This window comes from Ochotona curzoniae, unplaced genomic scaffold (genome assembly GCF_017591425.1).
Source record: "Ochotona curzoniae isolate NIBS_2020 unplaced genomic scaffold, NIBS_Ocur_1.0 contig_517, whole genome shotgun sequence".
Taxonomy (NCBI): domain Eukaryota; kingdom Metazoa; phylum Chordata; class Mammalia; order Lagomorpha; family Ochotonidae; genus Ochotona; species Ochotona curzoniae.
The window spans coordinates 4,285,743-4,307,822 of NW_024466454.1; the positions used below are offsets into that span (position 1 = coordinate 4,285,743).

The window sequence follows — 22,080 nt, forward strand, 5'->3', positions numbered from 1 at the left end:
GCTTTGAGCCATCCTCTACTGCCTTTCCAGGTCACAAGCAGGGAGCTGGATGGGAAGCAGAGCAGTTGGGACATGAACCGGCACCCATATGGGATCCCAGCACATGCAAGGTGAGGACATTAGCCACTAGGCTACCACGCCAAACCCACTGACAATTATTTAAAATAGCCAGGTGGGACTTGGCACAGTGGCCTAGTGGCTAAAGTCCTCTCCTTGAATGTGCCAGGATCCCATATGGGCACCGGTTCTAATCCTGGCTGCTCCACTTCCCATCCAGTTCCCTGCTTGTGGAGGAGTGGAGGATGGCCCAAAGCCTTGGGACCCTGCACCCGTGTGAGAGATCTGGAGGAAGTTTCTGGCTCCTGGCTTTGGATCAGCACAGCATCAGCTGTTGCGGTCACTTGGGGAATGAATCATCAGAAGATCTTCCTCTCTTTCTCCTCCTCTCTGTATATCTGACTTTGCAAAAAATAAATAAAAATAAATCTTTATTAAATAATAGTCAGGTGCCCTGGCATTGATGGCGTAGACATTTTGCTATAGCTACTTCTTCTTGCTGAACTGATCCCTTAGTCATTATGGAATGTCCTTCTTCATCTAATAGTTTGTGGTTAAAGTCTATTTTGCTGTTAATAGAATGGCTGCACCAGCTCATTTTTCCTTTCCAGTGGCATGAGGTATCTTTTTCCAGACTTCCACTTTCAGTCTGTGTGTATCTTTGTTGCTTAGGTATTTTTCTTGTAGAGAGCAAACAGATGGATCTTGTTTTTAAATCCAGCCAGCCAGTCTGTATCTTTTTTCTTTTTTTAAGATTTATTTATTTATTGGAAATTCAGATATACAGAGAAGAGGAGAGACAGAGAGGAAGATCCTCCGTCCGATGATTCACTCCCCCAAGTGAGCGTAACAGCCAACGCTATGCCGATCTGAAGCCAGGAGCCAGGAACTTCTTCCGGGTCTCCCACATGGGTGCAGAGTCCCAAGGCTTTGGGCCGTCCTCGACTGCTTTCCCAGGCCACAAGCAGGGAGCTGGATGGGAAGTGGAGCAGCCGGGATTAGAACCGGCACCCATATGGGATCCTGGCATGTACAAGGCAAGGACTTTAGCTGCTAGGCCACGCCGCCGGGCCCTAGTCTGTATCTTTTGATTGGAGAATTCAAGCTATTTACATTCAGTATTATCATTGAAATGTAATGATGTGGTCCTACCATTTTGACATAAACAACATCATTATTACAATTTCTTTTGCAGCTTTACTAGGAAATTGTCCACCTTTGCCTTTGATTGTGGTGATTATCATTCTCTCTTTCTGTGTATAGCACATCGTTAAGCATCATTTGTAGTGCTGGCCACGTGATGGCAAATTCTTTCCATTTCTGTTTGTTTTGGAAGGTCTTTGTTTTGCCTTCACATATAAATAAAAGCTTTGCTGGATACGATGTTCTGGGTTGGCAGTGCCTCTGTTTTAAAACCTGGACTGTGTCTCTCCATTCTCTTAGTGTGTAGGGTTCCTGGTGAGAGAAGTCAGCTGTACTGATCTGAGATCCTTTGGAGGTAATCTGTCCTTTCTCTCGTGCACATGTAGGATTTTAAATTTGTGTTTTACTGTGGAAAGTTTGACCACATTGTGTCATGGTCTTTTGGTCAAGCCTATTAGGAGTTCTATGTATTTCCTGTACTTGGATATCCCTTTCTAGCTCCATTTTATGGAAATTTTCAATTACTGTTTTGCTAAATAGGCCTTCTAATCCATTCTGTCTTTGCACGCCTTCAGGAATTCCTAAGGCATGTATTCAATAGTGTCCCATAAGTCTTGAACACTTTTTATTTTTTCTCATTTCTTCTTTTTTGTCGGGATGAGTATTTAAAAGATTTGGCTTCTAGTTCAGCAATTGTTCTGCCTCTGCAAGTCTGTTAAGGCTTCCCACTGTATTTTTTATTTGGTAAATTGAATTTTTCATTTCTTGCATATTAGTTTGGTTTCTCTTACATTTCTACCTCAAAGGAAAAATTCTTCATGTCATGTATGGATTTGTTTAATTCTTACGTTTGCTTCTCATTTTTTACTAGCTTTATGATCATCTTTTGAAACAATTCCTCAATCTCTTCATCTTTGAAGTCTAAAAATGAAGTGTTTTGTGTTCCTGTGGGAGAATCCTGTTGTCTTCCTTGTTCATGTTGCTCTTGTATCACTGTTTATTCTTATCCATTTCAATAAGGACTTGTGGTTTTTCTCCTCTGATGGTTTTTATCTTGGTGCCTCTGTGGCTTAATGGAGTCACTGCCCCTTTAGTGGATCTCCAGGGGTGTGCGCTGGGCGTGGGCTGTACACTGTGGTCAGTGCTCAAGCATGGGCTGAGTTCAGGGTGACACCCCTGTTGGTCACGGTGGATTGCCTCCTTTGTCTTCACATGGGAGGCAGTGATCATGACTGTCACTGTAAACACAACCTACCCTCAGCTGTTTCCAGGTGATAGATGCCCAAGGTTGTGCCACAGCGGCTGTAATCCCCAGGCATGCCAGCACCAGTACTAGGCAAGAGATCTGTGCAATTCGCTTTGTGTCCTGATAGTCAGCAACACTTTATACCCTACCATGTAGTAATATACTTCCCATAATTTTTGCATGCAAGATTTCCACCATCACAGGGTGCTGTAGCTCTCTACTCAGCTCCATGAGTCTGCCTTGACCATGGGAAGAGGTCTCTTCCCATCCCAGCTACCTGTAAGTTCTCCACCTGGCTGTTTATTCCTCAGGCTTAGGTGCGGGCTTTTCAGTTCCCAGGGAGTGCACCATGCCTTGTGTTGCCTCAGATCTGTCGGTGGAAGAACACTTGTTTTCTTGATAGAACTAGTGAGATGTATTCATCATATAGGGTTAAACAAATGCCTGTGGAGAGCTACATGCACATTCATATAAACCAGCTGTGCACTGAAGCTGCCCCCATTTCTATGTGTTCCATGATCCCAGCGTGGAAGACTGATCTGAGCCCATCAAGATGGCATCTTCTGCCCACTAGTTGGGTGCTCCATAGGGGCAAGGGGAAGCAAGGATAGCATTCTACCCCCACTATGAACAACAGGGCATGTCACTCCTTCACCTTCCCTCTGAACATGGGGTTGTTTTGATCCTGTGGGTTTCTAACAGGCAATGTCACTCACCATTTTGGCACCCACCTGTCCTGTTGTTCTCCTATAGTGAACCTGCCTGCTGCTGCACAGTCATGTGGTCCCCACTGCTTCACAGTATCCATGTCTTCGGCAGTAACCCCACCACTGAATTCCTTGTAGCTCTTGCCCATAGCATGCCTTGTCTGCCTCTCTCTTCATAACCCCTCCCAGGCAAAATTAGTGTGCCTTTGCCCTATTCAGCCAACCTAGAATCCCGTTTTTTTTCTTTTTAAAGACTTATTTATTTATTTGAATAGGATTTGGGGACCACACACACATATACACACACAAACATACACCTCTCATTTGCTGATTCATTCCCCCAAATGTTTGTAAAGGCTGGGTCTGGCCTAGGCTGAATCCAGGAGCCTAAACTCCACCCTGGTCTCTCACATGGGTGGCAGTAACCCAAGCACTTGAACCTTCTTCAGGTGCCTTTCCAAATGCATTAGCAGGGGGATGGACGAGAAGCAGAGCAACTGGGATTCCAACTGGCCCTTTGATAAGGAATATCAGTTGGCATTTCAAGTTGTGGTTCAACCTGATGAACCAAAACACAAATCCACCAAATAATTCTATTTTATTTGTGTGGCAGGGGAAGAGAGTAGGTGAGAACTACAAAGAGAGAAGCAGAGGTCTCCCCATTCATTATTCATTCTCTATTCTCTAAGTGCCTGCAGCAGCTGAGGCAGGGCCAAGCCGAGGCCAGTTCCAAACTACCAGTCTGCAAAGTACATGAGCTGAGCCCCAGGTGTGCATTAGCAGGAGGCTGGAGTTGGAAGCAGAGTCAAGCCTGGAGTGCAGGCACTGCAATGTGGTTTGTAGTCTTCCCAAATGGAGTCTATTTCAAAATAATTATTTACTGGAAAGGCAGCATCACAGAGAGGGAGAAAAAAGGGAGAGATTTATCATCCATTGATTTCTCCCAAATGACTGCACAGCTGGGGCTGGGAAGTTCACCTACATCTCCCATGTGGTTGCAGGGGTCTATGCACCCAGGCCATCTTCTGCTGCTTTCCCAGGTCATTAGCAGGGAGCTGGATAAGAAGCAGAGCTGCCAGGATATGAACTGGTGCCCGTGTGGGGTTCTGGCATTGCAAGTGGTAGCTAAACCTGCCATTCCTCCAATGGTGTTTTAACTGCAATGCCAAATGCCTGCCCCCAATTGGTCTTTCACTGAGCCCTGATAGGAAACTGAGCTGTGTAAGCACCTGAGCCCGCAAGTCCTCCTCCTACCTGTTAGTACGTTAGTCTAATTTTCACTCTCAGCATCTGTAGCTCTTAAATTTTCTGCTGTATGTAAATGATTGAAATGGCACCTAACACTGAGATGAGTGGATTCAGGACATGTCTGACATGTTTGTCTCAAGTGTACTATGTAGGTGGGAGTTCTGAGGTGGGGGGCTAACTTACAGGGCAGTGGACCTCAAATTAGTTTTGCTCACCTCCCACTCAGGCCAGGCAAACCTGCCTGACCTCTTGACTTGAGTTACTTTCATTTTTGAGTGGAAAAATAAATGAGCAATAATTGGAGGGGAGTGAGTTATGTATACATTTGCCTCTTCACTGGAGTGTGGCTGATTCACATTGGAACCACAATGTATACATGGCTCGGAGTCTAGTTATTGGAAAATTACAGCCTGAGAACACTATTGATGCAAATAAGCTTCAGTGTTCTCTGTAGGGTTAACCAGGCAGCCCACAACAAATACACTGATAATGATAAAGTGAAGCCAACAGTCATTCGTAATTAAAAAGTACTGATGGTGGCAGCTGAAATTTGTAACCATCTCAAGGCAATACTGGTGATGTTGGTGATAAAGAAAACTTCTCCCAGACTTGGGAAATGCCAGCCCTGGGTCTGCACATGTGACACCAGAGTGTTTCCCTATAACGGACACTGCACAGCTGAGGGATAGGCTCCATGGCACGACAGGAGGGTGCTGTCACCTTCGCCTTGCTCTCCTCATCCCTCACTAACTAGCAACCCTGGTAACACAGAAGAATAAAACCTCAGCCAGATGGCCCACAGCTCACCAGACTGTTCCCATTCAGGTTTTAAACACATTCCAGAGCTCAGGTAGATGCCCCTAAGAACACACCCCTGGCTCCTGCCACTCTCCGATTCCACAGGTGTCAGTATTTACTCCAGATGTCACCACGCAGCAGGAAGCTTCTACTCTACCCAGCAGGGTTTTCCCTCTCCCTGCTCAGGAATACCAGAGGCATGGATCTGCGTTTTCAAAGTGCGTAGTTTGTCGTTAAAAAGAGAAAAGGATTTTTCTAATACCCACTGCCAAACAACCTCCCAGAGGCAACATGAAGTGTGGGGGAAAAAACGCAGTGCTTGTGACAATGTATCTGAAAGGCTCTTATGTTCTTTACATTTGGGAAAGCATCTGAACTACGTGTGTGCGTGCACAGCAGCAGTCTGTGTGCCTGGAGTCTCTCGCACTGGGCATGAGAAGCAGGTGCTAAGGGTGGTTTCCAGGGAGCGGCTGTGGCTGCTGGAGGACAGGGAAGGTCTTGTAGTTTTTTCAGGTATCCATTCATGCTTTTTGAGTGTTGTGCCAGTTATGTATGGGCTAAAAATAACCATGAATTTAAGTTTAGAAAAAAATACCAAGTGTTCCTGCTGCCTGCATTCTATTCTTGTCCTTGCTTGCTTTTCTTTCTTTTTTTTAAAGAGGTGGTGGTAAAGTTTGGCTTATAGATTATTATGATGGTGCCTTCCTTCAAATCATAGTCAGTTATTGAGCAGGAGATTCCAGCATTTGAAGGCAAGCATCTAAATGAGGTGACAGGCTCTACGGCCGGGTCCTGGGATTCTGGGGAAAGATCTCAGTTCTGAAAAGCAATTTGCTTGAACTGTGTGCTTATTCATTTTCATTAACTGGAAAGGCAGAGGGGGAGAGACAGTGATTGAGAGCAAGACTGCTCATTCACTAGTTTACTCCTCAAGTGTTCAGAAGAGCCAGAGCTGGGTCAGGCTGAAAGCCCAGAACTCTGACCCCTGGTCTCCCAGGTCAGTGGCAGGGGCCCAAGCATTTGGGTCATCATATTCTTTGCCATGCACATGAGCAGGCAGCTAGATGGATAGCGACGGAGATGGGACTCAAATCAGCACTCTGATACAGGATGCTGGTACCCACAATGCTTGCTCTGAGAAATTCTTGGCAAGTTAGGTCTGTGATAAGTTTTCAGACCTCACATGTGAAATGTCAGAAGGTGTACTCTTAATAAGGCACTTGCACATTTGCAGCTTCAATATAAGGGAAAAAAGACAAGAGGAGACAAAATCCACACAGCATAGCATGTTTGAAAGAATGCATTTCTCTCATTTCATCCCACGTTAAGATCGCTCAAGGACACACATTGCTTATCTTGATCTGCTACCAGGAACTTATTAAAAGAGAATAACAGAACTATTACACTATTTAGTGTTTCCTGGTGAAAAATATATTTCACTAATGATGTAAAAAAATTCTTTCACATAAATTGACATAAGAAAGTACATTATGCTTGTATCTGAAATGCTTATTATGCTGACAAACAATTCTTAGAGCAAGATACTCAAGTGTGTATTATCTTAAGCGCTATAGGTTCTTGAATTACGACACAGTATAAGACAAGAAGGCTGAAAGGAATGTTCTGGACAGTGTGGGAGGCTAACTTTGAGTGGTGCAGACACAGATCATGGCAGCTCCCCAAAACCAGACAGGGCTTAGTACAACGTGCCTGCAGCACTAACAGGGTGGTCAGAGACTTCCAGAGGCAGGGACCCGAGCTGGTGTCTGCTAGGCGTATTTCTGACAATCATACGTGAAGATGAATTAGCACAGGGATTCTCCCAAGACCTAGGTCAGTTTAAGGGTGCAAATGTGAAGTCCCCCAAGCCATTCCTGGCTTCTCTAAGGGCAGTTATCTACCTGGCCAAAGCACAAACATCCCCTCACTCCCATGCTTCTCCTTGAGCTCCTTCCATGTTCTTCCAGGACCTAGCAAAGGACAGCCTGGCCAAGGGTGAGTGCTGCATTTTAAAGTCAGGTTCACATGGAGGAGATACAAGTAACCGCAGGCCCTAGAGTCACCCACACAAGGAAACTGCTCGGCTTTGGTCTAAATGACTTACATTTTTCCTTGCCTGAATTAGCCGGTAATTACATGTGGGCAGACTTTGCCAGAATGGTCTAAATGATCAATTAGAAGGCAAAACGGAGTTCCTTTCTTTAAAGTTCAAGGGTTCCTGTTGAAGAGCCCTACTTCATAAGCAATGCTCTGATGGGCCTGTGCCCAGCTCTCTGCCATGCCGAGTATATTGTACGTTTGCCTAATCATAATGAATTGAGTACTTATTTTGCAGGAAAATATAGGGCATTTCCATTACATGCAATCAAGCAGAAAGGCTGCAAAATGTGCCACTCCATTAATTCTAAACTGAATTCTTCCCAAATGTCACTCGAGTACAGGGTTATTAGAATATCTGAAGGAATTAAGGGTAATTTTCATTTCTACAAAGGATTTGAGGGACATGCAGTCCTGCCACACACACACACACACACACACTTAATTGGATTAAATTTGATTTGCCAATTGCAGTATGAATCACCGAGCCTTGACCTGGCCCGCCCCTGGTGGTGAGATTCGAGGGTTCTTGCCTTCTTTGGACACTCAGGTGTGTGCAGGTAGACCTTGACACACAACACATACACACATACCCCTGCAGAACATGCAAGGAACCCTATGAGCTAGTAATGAACACATTATATGAAGCAGAAAAACATGAGTTCCTGAACCTCTGAGCTCAGGGTCCTCCTCTAGAAGAGAACCATGATGCCCACTGCAGAGTCATGAGGCCGCATGAACTTGACTTGCAGGACCAAATGTGATGCCCAGCATGTGCTCACACCTGTGGGAACCCCTTATCCTGCATCTTCTGGGGACTCTGTTGCTGTTGCCTAGATTACACAGAGGGAAGATGGGACATGGCATCAGGGAGAGGAGGAGAACGCTCCCCGGCACCACTGGGTCTGGCCCCAGGGCCCGGAGGTATGGGTCATTTCCTATGTGTTGTCAGTTCCCACTGTCTGGGCTGCGCCTGGCTTTGAGGAAGAGCGTGGAGCTAGAGACAGGAGAGAAGCAAGGCATTCCAAAGGCTGGTCTGTGAGTGCCGGGGCTGCTCACTCCACATTTCGGTACTTGGTGAAGAGGTTGTACAGCACCCGCAGTGTGGATTTCAGGTCACAGTTGACGATGTCTGCAGGGGAGACAAAAGACAGGGATGCTGCTGTGGGGCGACCCATGCCACAGGTGGTGTTCACCGGCCCTGTCCCCGTGTGTCCAGCCTGCTCCTGGGCTGACTTGAGGGTATGGAAGAGTGGGAAGGTTGCATGAGGATTCAGAGCAGGGGGAAGTGAGAGGACAGATGCTGGGCCCAGGGCATACGCCTCTGCCAAAATCAGCCTCCAGAGCACATGGATGCTGCCCTGGAAACTGCTCTGCAGCTGACTGCCCTATTTCCCCTGTGTTAGGGCTGCTGCCCTCTGTCCCAGAGCCAGCAGTGCAGGTGAGAGGTAGAGGAAGGCCTGGGGCTACAGTGGGGGAAGAGCTGCTTCTCCTTTCACAAGGTGGGCTCCGGTAGGCACAGGGGTTCACCTGGCAGAGAAGGTAGTCAGCAGGAAGACACAGTAAGATAGTGGCAGGTGAGAAGCAGAGTAAGAGGAATGGGATTCAGGCACAAAGGAGAGTTGGGCCATAAGGGGACTTCAAAGGGTTAGAGGGGATACAGAAGGAAAAAATGTTTGTTTTGATACAAAGAACTGGAAAATCATGCACAGTTGCCTATATTATGCATTGTTTCCATGAACTTTTTGGAGACTCCTTGGATCTCAGGGAGGTTCCACTGCAGGTTCCTGAGCTTTTGTACAGCCACCTCCTGCCTGGAGCAGAGGGTGACTGCTGGGCAAGGACATCAGAGGGCACAGAATTGCAGGCTTCACAATGTCTGTTTTTTGTTTAATTATCTGAGTTTGGGAGGGACAGAGATCTTCCATCCACTGGTTCACTCTCCAGGGCTGAGCCAAGCCAAAGCCAGGAGCAAGGAGCTTTATCCAGATTCCTGTTTAGGTGCAAAGACCCAGACCCTTAGGCTGTCTTCCACTGCATCTCTCAGGCCATTAGTAGCAAGCTGGGTTAGAGGTGGAGCAGCTGAAACTTCAACTGGTGCCTATATGGGAATGCAGGTGTCCCAGGTGGTGGATTTATTCACCATGCCACAACACTAGTGCCACTATACATATTTTTTACAAAAAATTTCCTTGTGAGGCAAAGTGACAGGATGGGAGGGAGGTGGGAGACAGAGATCTTCTATCTACTGGTCCACCACTCAAATGGCCCCAATAAGCCAAGTTTGGTTGTGGCAGTCATGCTAAAGCTAGGAGCTCTGATCTTCCATATGAGTGTCATCTTTTGCTGCCTTACCAGCTGCTTTAGCAGGGAGCTGAACTGGAAGCAGAGCAGCTGATGCTTGAAACCAGCATTCTGATATGGGATTCTGGAGTAGCAGGGGTGTCCCATTGCACCACAATGCCACCCTTTAGTGTGTCTAATTAAATCCTGCTACTCTGGAGACCTTCACACGCATCTGTATGGCTGCAGAAGTTGAGGTATAGTGAGGCAGGATTCTAGAATGTCCTGAACTTCTAATTGTGGAGCTTGGATAACTTTGTAGGTTGAAAATTGGCAGCTGCCAGGCTGGATACAAAGCATGGGTGCATTCTGTTTAGTCTCCTTCCTCCCCTCTTCTGTGGCTGCCTACATCACCCTCCCTCAGCTTCCCCCACCTCCCTGCACCCACCAAGCCACCTCTCTGCTCCTGTCCTGGTACTCCCCCAGCAAGCCATCTGTTGAACACAAATGACACGCTGCTATTTCGAAATGCATACTTGGGCAGTAACATGAAATGGAAAAAACAAGAGCAAACCCCCATGAAGCTTAAGCTGAGATGGAGACTACCTTTAGGCAGGGCAGGGGTAGATTTTGGAGCTACTGTTAGGCTTGTCTCTGACCCAGGGGAAGGTTGTGTGGCAGCTGGTTGATGGCACCTCTGGGACTTGTACATTGATGACTTGCATGCCCCACTGAATATGCTTTTCATGGTGCTGAGGTAGTTAACAATAGTAATTGTGCTGGCAGTCAGATGGGGGAAGTGATGTGAGAAGAAAACGAATGTTCTTGTGATTCCCAGCTGGGAGGGGTCAAGCTGAGCCTTTGGGGAAGGTGTCAGGCAGTGTCCTGGTCAACAGGAACAGGGAGCCATGCACATTGGTAGGAGTAGGATGCTGGGGCTCTTGGGGCTTGGCTTTGGAATTCTTGCAGCCCCACCTGCCATAGTCAGGTGTACTGGAGTTATAGGCATGTCTATAACTGACTGATGAATACTGACTGAGCCAAAGCTGAGGGCCGGGGAACTTCCTGCCTGCTGCCTCCCAGGACCTATCCTGTTGGCAGGGGAGCCCTATTACACCCCAGCTATACCAGGACTGTCAGCCAAGCTCTCTTACCAAGGGAGCAGGGACTCCCACGACTCCTCCACAGCTTCCCTTTCTGCTCCCCTGTGGGTTCATCCACACTATCTGAACCCCATTTGGGCTCTGACCTGTGACCGAGCCCAGCTAACTTAGCCCACTTGTGCTGAGCAGGGAGTCAGCTGGACTCCACATCACCTCCTACCAGGTGCAACTCTACGCCCCCGGCTTGATTCCTGGCCTCCCCGACAGGCTGGGTGGAGTGTTTCTTATATTCTACTCCAGCCAAACATTCTACTCCAGCCAGGTGAGGTCATAACGAAAATGAGAGTGAATTAGGGAAAGTCAGGAGCCATCGAGGCCATTGTGCAGGCTTCTAACTGAGCTTCTTATAGACACCCCTGCCAACTCAGTCTACCTGTGACAGCCAGAACCTAAGACCTCTAGGTATGGTTGTGCAAGATGTGCAAACTTAGGGCCAGCCTTATTTCTGTAGACTACATTCTAATCTGTGCACCTTAGAGTGATGTACAGCTCATAACCCTTGCATGACCAGAGGGCTATTTGACCTAAGTTGTGTCTTGTGAAGAACAATCTGAGCTACATTACCTTTTCAGCCTCATTTCAGGCACTCTGGGCCCCATCCGCGCACACCACAGTGCCACTGGATTCCTTTCTCTACCTCCCCGAGGCCTGGGCTTGGCCTCTGCATGCGCTATTGTGACATCTTGAGTGCTCTTCCCAAACCTCTGCCTTCTGATCTTCCTGGAGACCTGGCATCAAAGCCCGGCTCCTTGGGAAAGCCTCCTGTGCCCAGCCTAGGTGAGGGCACCCTGCTTTAGGACCTCCAAGTTCCTGTGCTCTAGCTTCATAGCATTCATTCCACCTGTGAATATTTCTCAGGGCCTGCCTGCCTCTGCCTGACCCTAAGCCCCTCAGGGCTGGACGGCCTGCAGAGACCCTGCAGGAACATGAACACAAACCAGTGTTCCAAGAGCCAAGGAAGAGGATCCCAGAAAGGGGGTGTGGCCAACAGACCCTGTAGTCTCAAGAGGGTGATGAGGTAAACGACTGAAAATGGTTCTAGAAGGAGGTGAAGTGTTACCAGCATGAGGGGAATGGTTAGAAGTAGAAGCAGTGGGTACGGGCTACAGCGGAGTCTGGACCTGAGGCAGGATGGGTGTGAATGGAAGCAGAAAAATGTATTTTTCATTATTTTTCAAAGTAAAATTTATTTGACATACGTGTGTGTATATGTATATATGTGTGTATATATGTATATAATATATATACACACATATACAATCTTCCTTCCGCTGGCTTACTCTTCAAATGCCTGTAACAACCAGGGCTGGGCCAGGAATGCCCCCCAGGTCTCCCACATAAGTGGCAGGGATGTAAGGAGGAAACTGCATCAGACGGAGAGGCAGGACCTGTTCCCAGGCACTCTGACATGGAATGTGGGGACCTCAGGGAGCGGCTTAACTCTGAGCCACAATGCTGGCCTCATGTTTTCCCCCTTTTAGACAGGTGGACTGAGGTTGGTAGAGCAATGTCATGTCTGATAAGGGGTCAGTTGGAGATACTTTCACTTTCAACAGCCACCTTGATTTGCAGCCCATCACCACTGCAGTGGTGTGAGCCTGGTGAGGATTGAACTTCTATGAATCTGTTTTCCATCTTTATCCAATAGCAAAGCTGTTAGAATGGCTGGGCAATGTGTGCACTGCCCAACTCCAGGGAGCTCCACTCATGCAGACTGAGCCCTGCTCCTTGGGGAATCTCAGTTGTGTCCTCAACGGCCTCATCATCACCAGGTGGGCATGGGGAAGAAGGGAGACTGCAGGCGGAGGCATTGCTTACTGTCTGTTCCTACTGAGAAAGCCAAGGCTGGCCCCTACGTAGTCCCAGACAGACTGGTGAGCCAGAGCAGGGACTGTCCTCCCACCACCTGCTGACTTGATGCTGTAGAATCAAAGCCTAGTGAGTCCTGGCGCGAGGAGCTAGTGTTGTTCTGAGCCTGAGAGCGCTGACTGCCGGTCCCTTGGAAACAGGCCATGTTGGAGACCACAGGGAGGAGGCTGGCTGGCAGAAGGGGCCATGACAGAGACCTCGGGCTGAGGGGCCTCCCCAGAGAAGCTTGGGATGGAGGGGCTTCCTTGTTCTTCCCCTCCCCACCTTGGCATCAGCAGTGCTTTCCACTCCTGTCCTGAGTTTCTGGTTCTCTGAGATGCAGAAGTCACAGAGTGAAAGGGAGCAGACACCCCGGGATGCGGCCCTGATCATCTTCTGAGTGCCCTCAGCCTGAGGACCAAGGAAGGACACCTGGGGGCTCAGTGCCCCCAGGTGGCCAGGGCTAAAATAAGTGAGGGATGTCCATCAGACTTTTTTCTTCCTAGACTATCACCCAGATCTTTAAAGAATGAATTCTAATTTTGCCTCTTTTTGGATTTTTTTTTTTAATAAAGGAGGTCATAGTACATGTATTCTTCTGCGATCTGTTCTCAAGTTGTATTTTAAGCATTGATATGTTGCATGAACTGTTCATTCTTAGGCAAGTTTAATCATATAGAACTAATCAATTGCAATCCTATAGTTTTCCAGAAATAAATACTTCTCTATTGGTTATCTACCTCTTACAGGTTTGTAGCACCCTAGAAGGCTTGTCCTTTATTACCCTATGTGGCTTTGTACTTGCTTTTTTTGATAGAGTAACTGAACTCTTCATGCTCCAATAGCTGGGAGTCCTTCCTTTGACCTGGGTTCAGTATTTTTTAGTGTTATGCAATAACAACCCAGGAATGAATACACTCCACTTACGTCAACTAGAGATATACACTCCAGTTAGGTCTGCATGAGTATTATGTTCTTTGAAATTGTGATTGACACACGAACTAAACATTTCTGAGGTACTATGTGCTGCTTCACTTCATATCTGCACTGTATAATGATTGAATCTGGGTAGCCAGCATAGCCACTACCTCCAACAGTTACCATTTCTTTATGCTGAGAACAGTCAATATTTCTCTTCTAGCAATTTCACAATATGCAATTCATTATTCTTCATTGTATTTTTACTCTGTTGTGCAGCCAACATTGACTGACCAGCCTCACCCATCTCCTTCCATCGTGTGGTAACTGCTCTTCTGCTCTCATTTGCTGTGGGGTCAACATTTTTAGACTCTGCATATATGCCAGATGATGCAGTATTTGTTTTTCTGTGCCTGGCTTATGTCACTTAACATGTCCTCCCAGCCATTGCTGTGGTTGCAAATGGTTTTACTTTATGGCTGAATAGTATGCCACCTGGGTGGAGTCCGTGTCTTGGGTGTCGGGAGTGCAGCTGCTTCTTTGGCATCCTGATGTCAGGAATTTGCATAGATATCCAGTAGAGGAGTTGTTGGGTTGTGTAAGTTTTGTTTTTTTAATTTGTTTTCAAATGAAAAGCAGAGAGAGAAGAGAGATAGAAGATAAAGACAGAGCTTCCTTATGGCTGGCTGTGGCAGGCATTCAAGGAGTAAACCAGAGTGGGGCCCAGGCAAAGCCAGGATCCTGAAATTCTACCTGGGTCTCCTGTGAGCGTGCCAGGGACCTAATCACACAAGCCATCGTCACCCACTGCCTGTCAGGGTATGTCCCAGGTAGAAGCAGAGCAGGGACATGAACCCAGGCACTCCAATATTGGATGTGAGCATCTTAAATGCTAAGCCAAATCCTCACCCTAGTGGTTCTACTTTTAATGTTTTAGCGAACCCCATCACTGTGTTCTATAATGGCTATACTAAGTTACAGTTCCATAAACCATGTATCTTGAACAGGACTCCTGGGATGCGAACATGCAGAGGTGTGAGTGGAAGTGCTAGGCCAGTAGTACATCACTTCATGTTAATGCTGGCCTGTTATGGTCTAACACAGCTCGCATTTATTACGTCATAATTCTAGAGTTCAAAAATCCATCATCGCTCTCATGCGATAGAACCAAGGTTTTGACATGGCTGCTTCCTCTGTGGAAGCAACAGAGCTGGTGGAGGTAAGGGGAGGATCCATATCTTGCTCTGCCAGTTACTAGGAGCTTCCGTGGTTCTTTGGCCTACAGCTCTGTCACCCTGTAAGTTAGTTCACCCTCAGTGGCTGGTATGCTCTTGCCTCCCTTACCTGCTCGATATGGGCTACTTGGATAACTAGGATAATCTCACCTCGGGAGCATCCACTTACAGCTGCTAGCTCCGTGTGCCACATTAGGGAAGTAGGATGTGACCACGTTGGTCATGAACCTGATGCTCCCCCTCAGTCATATTAGTCAGAGAACCAAAGGTTATGAATCCTGCAGAGCAAAAGTTATCTGAGATACAAACTCAGACTTTGAAGGTGCAGCAGAGCTTGGGGTATCACACAGCAGAGAGTGCATTTCCATGACCTCGCAAACAACTTGCTGTGAAAAATGCCTCCAGTGTGGCCAACCTGATTTTGAAATGCCCTCAAGGAATGACCCACGCAGCAGCTTTGGCAATATCTGTGACGTGTAGCACATGATTGCCCTTTCTTGCTGCCAGTGCATAAGGCAGAGGGGTGGGGGGGGATGCCGGGATGCATTTCTCACAAAGCGCAATTTCGTAAAACACCATTTCAGTGCTCCTTTCTTTATGCACTGGAAATTTCAGCACGGGCACGATGCCCAGTGTAACGACAAAAGAAACAGATGTGGTTTTTCCATTTCCGTTGGTCAGGAAGTTGCACATTAAGCAGTTCAATAACTGCACAAGGCACGGCATCTATATGCCAAAACATCTATATAGATGGACTGAAAATTACCCGACTGGAGGGAAATAAAGGCATGAAAACAGCATCAGCAGAGGTACTCTGATCTGGAACCAGGAAGTGTCCTAGTACACAGTTCGAGACAATGGAAGGGGCAGGTGCTTAGCACAGGGGTTCAGAGGCCCCGGCCCATGTTGGAGTACCTGGTTCAAGTGCAGACTCTTCTGCTTCCAACACAGCTTCCTACCGATGTGCACCCTGGGTAGCAGCAGAAGCAGCTCAAATACTGGGGACCGCATCACCCACACAGGAGACCTAGAGGGAATTCCAGGTACCTGACTTGGGTCTGACCCAAGTCTGGCTATTGTAAACATTATGCAGGTAGAAGATCTGTCTGGTAATTCTTATTTGAAAAGCAGGGAAACAAACAGAAAGGAAGATAGAAGCAGAACAGATGCAGAAACATGTGCTCAACATCTGGCCACAGGGCCCAGGCTTTCCTAATGGAGTGGCCTTGCTAGGAACAGTACCAACCCAGCTGAAGGTTCTCCCCTGGAGGTGATTAGGAGCTCAGAGCACGATTCTTGTGGCTGAACATATGTCCCTGATCTTTGCTGCTGTGGCTGATGGATGCTGAGCTGTGAGGCAGGCTCTCCAAGATGGCTCACACTGCCATCCTGTCTGGGTGGCACACTTCTCTATCCTGATCTCCACACACTGAAACCCTTCCTGATCCTTATGGGTTAGTCTCCTGATCCTTATGGGTTAGTCTGGCCAATGCCAGCTTCATCTGGTCATTCCTCAGCCCAGACAGAAATGGGGGTGACCCCCTCCCTTATGGTGGTTGCCACGACCATCACTGTTTTGGTGACTGGTGCACCTTTTCTCACAACTCAGGTGGGCTGCAGGTGCCTCAAGGTCAGGAGCAGTCTTAGCCCTCGTGGTCTCAGACCCATCAGACTAAGAGCACACACCCCGCTCTCCATGTGGGGAGGGGCTTGGAGACTCTCTACCCCGATTTGGACACTTGACTTCAAACAACTAAAAAAGTACAAGCAAGGGGCCTGTGCACAGCCTTCTTAATGTTCCTACTTGACATAAACAGACAATTATCTACAACACATGCTGACTCACACTGCTGGTAAAACAGAACAGTTTAGCTGGTATGTGACAGAAAACAAGTGTCCATATTAAGGCAACTTCCGGGAGCCCCGTGCCTCCTAGTCTCACACACAGCCTGTGTGTCCTGAGCAGGAGCCAGCAGGGCTGCCGGAGCACCCTGTTCCTTTCTGCTGCTCCTCAACCTCAAATCGAGTCCTGAACATGCCCAGACTTCTCCCTTGTCATGATTCCCTAAACGTTACAGGCTAGCACCGATCTACATAGCAGTTATACTGCATTAGGTGCTATGAGTAATCAGGGTATACTGGAGGATGTGTGTGTGGGGGTTACAGGCAAACACAGGCCATTTTCGTTGAGGGCCTTTGGTAGGCAAGAGGGCAATAGGGAAGGGTTCTTAGAACCAATTCCTAATAAGTGCTCAGGGCTGACTCTGCATCCTGGACCTCTCTGCTCCACTGCAAACCTCAACTGATGGGGACACATGGTCAGAAGGTCCTGGGCATGATGAGCTTTTGAGCCAGCCTCTCTGCCACCCCCCAGGCTGCTGCTTCCCCCCAGGAAGCTCACAAAGGGTCCCCATGGCTGAGCACCTGTGCCAGTCCCATCTTCCCAGGCTGAGAGCAAAAAGAACTTCATCTACTATAGAATCAGAGCCCTTGCTTGTGCCCTGAAGGCTTTGGTGTGGTAGGAAGGCCTCAGCCTATTGGTGCAAACCCAGGGCTGACCACAGTACCTTCTGGCCGTGGTTTGGGCTTTTCTAGCCCTCCATCCTGCATGAGCTCAAAGGCAAAGGAGACGTTCAAGACCTGGCAAGAGAGATGTAGTGTTTGTTATTGGATGTCCATTCCTAAGATCCTGGCCCAGCACCTGTCCTGGGGAGTGAAGGAGTCCTGCACTGCAGCCAGGGCTAACTTGGAGGAGAAATGTGGCTACCCAGACAGGCAGTCTGCAGCAAGTGGGGCTTGGCCATCCCACCTTCACTGGAGAAGCGCTCCTGAAAACATTCAAAATCCTCTTCCTGTTCTAGCAGGTTCTGATACCAAATGCTGGCCCTCCCAACCCAGGCAGACAGATGCACATGTCTGGAAGGGGCTGATGGCAAGACCTGTGCTAGAGGCAGAGACAGGGTCTACCTTGGGCTGAATCTGAGAGGCCTTCAGAACCAGGCTAGGCTGGGCTTGGCCTGGCACTGCTTCCAGGCTCACTGTGGGGAGAGAGGAGGCAGGCTATGCACATGGAGCAGGACTGTGGCCCACGGGGATCTGCTGGTAACTCATTCCCAGCTCAGTGCTCCCACCAGCCCCACCTCTCCACGTAGGTGTGGGCAGATCCATCAGGGCTTCCTGTGCTGTACCCTCACCTTACCTTCTGTTCGAAGCTATCCGGGGTCAGGAAGAAGCTATGTAGGGGCACAAAGTAGCCCTCCAGGAGCCCCATGAGCAGCACCAGGTACACCCCATCAGCAAACTGGAGAGAGAGCATCAGGTGAGGCACTGCCACATCCAAGCAGGTCACCACCTACCATGCCCACCCACCCCAGGGCTGCTGGTGCAGGCAGGGACACGGAGGTCTGCCCACAGCTGCCTGTCCAACCTGGGAGCCCTAAACGAGCAGCCCAAAGCTCAGCTCAGGCTTTACTGAGACTTCTGTCTGGGCAGGACTGGATGTGAGTCCTGTGTGGCTTCTGCCACCAGGGAGCTCACAGGGCAGTGAGGAAGCTGATGTGGAGGTTACAGCTGCACCTGCTCAGAGGGAGACCCGGATGGTCGCTGCTCCCAACAGTGTCACAGAAAAGAGAAAAAGGTGCCACCAGAGAAGAGTGGGTTCTAATGGGGAGGAAACTTGAGTGTTACCCAGGCCTGGGTATGGTCTTTCTCAAGGCAGCACAGCATGCCTGAAGCAGGGAATCCTGGGCTCAAATTCCTGCTCTACGACTGCCCTGCTGGGGTGCCTGAGCAAGTGGCACAACTTCTGTGCACCTCACTGTTCTTGATAGAAACATAGAGATAACAGTCTAGTACTGACCCTATAGTGGAATCAGGCTAATCCAGGTGAAGCACCTAGCAACTGCATGGTATAAACAGACAAAAGTGTACTTTTAATGTCTGAGAAAACAGCAGAGCAAACAGGACTTACTGGTTCTTGTGGACAAGGCCGACCTATGTGCTGAGGGGACTTGAACAGGCTTAGGACACAGTCCATCGCTGGTTAGGCTGGGAGCCCCATCCAAGGAGAAGGGACCCCTCCACCCAGGCTGTCTGATTCCAGAGGTTACCCCCACCTTCTGCAAAAGCCCTGCCCCCTCTGCACTGAACCTGGGGTCAGTTGTATATCTGATACTCTAGAACCCTCTCAGTGGAGGCTGGGGTCTGTTTATGGGTATAAACAGTAATTGCAGGAGTTTGCCAAAATCTGTTTCTGGCAATCATCTCACGAGGCTTAAAGGAACTCAACTGAATTGCTAGAGCATGGCTGAACCTGGGGCCTGCTCTCCTCAGTGAGCTCTGCTGGGTACAGCCCATGAGCAAGTGGTTTCTCAACTGGCCACAAGGGCCAGGGTTGGGCCAGCCAGGAGCTTAGATGGAGCTTCTTCCAGGTCTCCCACGTACATGCAGGAGACCAAGGACTTACACCATCTTCCATTGTTTTCCCAGATATATTAGCAGGGAGCTGGATCAGAAGTGGAACCAACTGTAACTTGAACCTGCAGGTAAGCAACTTAACCCATAGCATCAACCATGGCTTAGCTTTAGTTATAAGCATGAGAATCCAAGCCTGAGCTTGGCCTGCTTCTGGTCTTCAATTCAGAAGGGAGTGGAAACCTGGGGCCAGATGGTAGGTGTGGCTGGAAAGGGTTGAGATGAGATAGAGCTCATCTGTGACCTTGGGGACGAGGGTGGCTCTGTGGGACTGAGTTCTGCTCCCTCCAGGTGGTGATGGTGTTGCTGGCAGGGTGGGAGCAGCAGTTATAACTTGCATATCTCCGATGGGACATGCACTCCCTGCCTGGGAAGATGGAGGAAGGACTCAGTCCACAGCATCCAGAAACACAGAGGGAGAAGCCAGTGTCAGACCAGGCAATTACCTCTATGCTTGAAAGAACTCAACTCATAAGGACTGAAAGGACATTGGGAAACAGGACCCATTCTGTGTCCTCAAGGAGCTCCCTCATACAGATTGGTTACTAAGTATGAAGGAAGGAAAACGACACAAGGTTGGTCAGCAAGTGTGCTGCTGCTCACCAGCGCCCCCTAACGGGAGGCTCCAAGCACAGCACAGCTAGACTTGGCAAGTATGGCTAAGCTTGGCCTGAATCTCAAAGCAGGGTAAGGAAGGTCAATCTACCTGCCTGCACACTCCACAAACATCAGTGGTATGCGATGAAATCCTGAGAAAGAGACAATACAACACAGTGCAGCATGCAAAAACTTCATGGAAAATGGGATTAAAACGTTATTGCAAAAAGTTTCTGAAATCCATGTATTTTTCCCCATCAATTTTCTGAAGATCCCAATGAACAATTTTTCCCAACCATCTGATGTTATCATTTTAGTTCCTCCAAAGCAGTCAGCAATTTCTTAGGATTCCCTTTAAATAGATTATTGTATCAATGTTAACATTGCCTGGGAATGGGATGGGCATAAAGCCACTGGCTGTGACAATGGCATCCCATAATGTATTAATTCAATTCTGATTCAGCTCCCTACCAACAGCCTGGCAAAAGAAGTAGAAGATGGACTGAATATCTGGGCCCCTTCCATGCATGTGAAAGACCCAGATGAAACCACTGGTTTCAGCCTGGTCTAGCACTGGTGGTTTCTGCCAGTTGGGGAGTGAACCAGCCATAGAACATCCATTCCTCTGTCCCTTTAATTCCCTTAAAAATATATATATATATTTTTTATTAAGAGTTATTTTTATTGGAAAGGTAGATTTATAGAGAGGAGAAACAGATCTGTCCACTGGTTCACTCCCCACATGTCCCAAGGCTTTGGGCCTTCCCCAACTGCTTTCCCAGGCCACGGGCAGGGAGATGGATGAGAAGTGGGGCCACCGGGACATGAACCTACACCCATACGGGATCCTGGCGTATGCAAGGTGAGGACTTTAGCTGCTAGGTTACTGTACTGGGTCCCAATATTTCTTACAGATTAGTTGTAACAGGACCCATCACCTGTGTGGGAGACCCAGAAGAAGCTCCTGCATTAAGGTTGGCTCAGCTCTGGCTGTTGTGGCTGCTTGGGGAGTGAATCAACATATAGAAGATATTCCTCTGTCTCCCCTCCTCTCTGTATATATGACTTTCCAATAAAAATAATTACTTGTAACTGATTCTCACATTGTGATTATCAGGATGGATTTCCTCCTAACAGATGGGTGTTGAAGTATTTGCAGAACAGAGAAAAGATGGGGTGATTTGATGTACTTCAGTGGAGGTATATAGGTGTTTATTCTTGCAACTTCAAAATAAAAATCTGGAAGAAAACTACACAGAAGCGCCCTGCACCTGCCCTCTTTGTCCAGAGATGAGGGGTGGGGGTCGGGCTGTCACTCACCTGGCTTTCCAGTTCTGTGACCTCCAGGTTCAGTTTATTCAGGTGCTTGTTCACAAAGGTGATGAGTGTCTACAAGGGAAGCACACAGGCGCAGTAAGGGAGGCTCCTGGAGACAGAGCCTGGGGGCTGCAGGGTGACAGGTGGACTGTGTGAGCCCCAGGAAAGGCGAGGGTCCAGGTGCCCATCCAGTGGGAGGAGGAGGGGCGACAGCCCACAGGTGTTACAGGGGGCAGCAGAGGCTGCCATGCTGTAAGGCTGGGCCTGGGATGCCAGGCAGTGCTGGTTCTCTCCACCCCCAGACCCCAGGCCCCATTCTCACCTTCTTCACCACATTGAGCTTGTCCGGGGCGTGGTCAAACAAGGTATCAAATGCATCACGTTCTGGAGAGTCAAGGAGGACAGACCGTGGAGCACACAGAACATGTTCCCAGCTGGCACCCTTTCCCTCCTCCCCACACTCACCCCACACTGGGGCCCACTGGCATGAGCCTGCAACTAAAGCTACAAGGTTGGCAACTAGTGGGGATGTGTTTGGCAATATGGGCTGTGCTGGGAACTCCGAATCTGGGACTGGGCTAAGTCTTACCCTTGGGGACCTGCTCTATGAGTGTGCATGCATTTACATATGTGCACAGGTCAACCCTTTATCAGGCTGGGGTGAGAGTCACAGTAAGGTAGGTGGTTGGCTGTAGGAACAGTCCCTTCCCTCCACTATTTATGCTCCATGCTATCCTGGGTCAGCTCCACTCTAAGGTGATCCTGGAGCTTTATGGAAGAATTCATCCAAATGGCATTCACTCCATTTCCCAACGCAGACCACCTGGCACAGGCGCATATTAAGAGGGCTGGGACCCAGGAGTTCCAGGATGGAATACGGATCCCTTCCCCCAACAATAATCTAGCCTATCTCAACTCTTTGTGCCTGTGTTTCCTCCTCTGCCAAGTGT

General features: G+C 48.5%; 1 protein-coding gene across 1 annotated transcript in view; it reads right to left on the reverse strand.

Annotated features, from left to right (window-relative positions):
* Nucleotides 1–6,470: 6,470 nt before the first annotated feature.
* Nucleotides 6,471–22,080, reverse strand: part of PARVA (parvin alpha) — a 141,273-nt gene continuing 125,663 nt past the window's right edge. The window contains exons 9-13 of the mRNA XM_040988951.1: nt 21,453–21,514; nt 21,134–21,202; nt 17,943–18,044; nt 17,311–17,383; nt 6,471–8,428 (exon numbers count right to left, since the gene is read on the reverse strand). Of these exons, the coding sequence (XP_040844885.1) occupies nt 8,352–8,428; nt 17,311–17,383; nt 17,943–18,044; nt 21,134–21,202; nt 21,453–21,514 (383 nt within the window). The 3' untranslated portion in view covers nt 6,471–8,351. The remainder of the gene's footprint in view (nt 8,429–17,310; nt 17,384–17,942; nt 18,045–21,133; nt 21,203–21,452; nt 21,515–22,080) is intronic.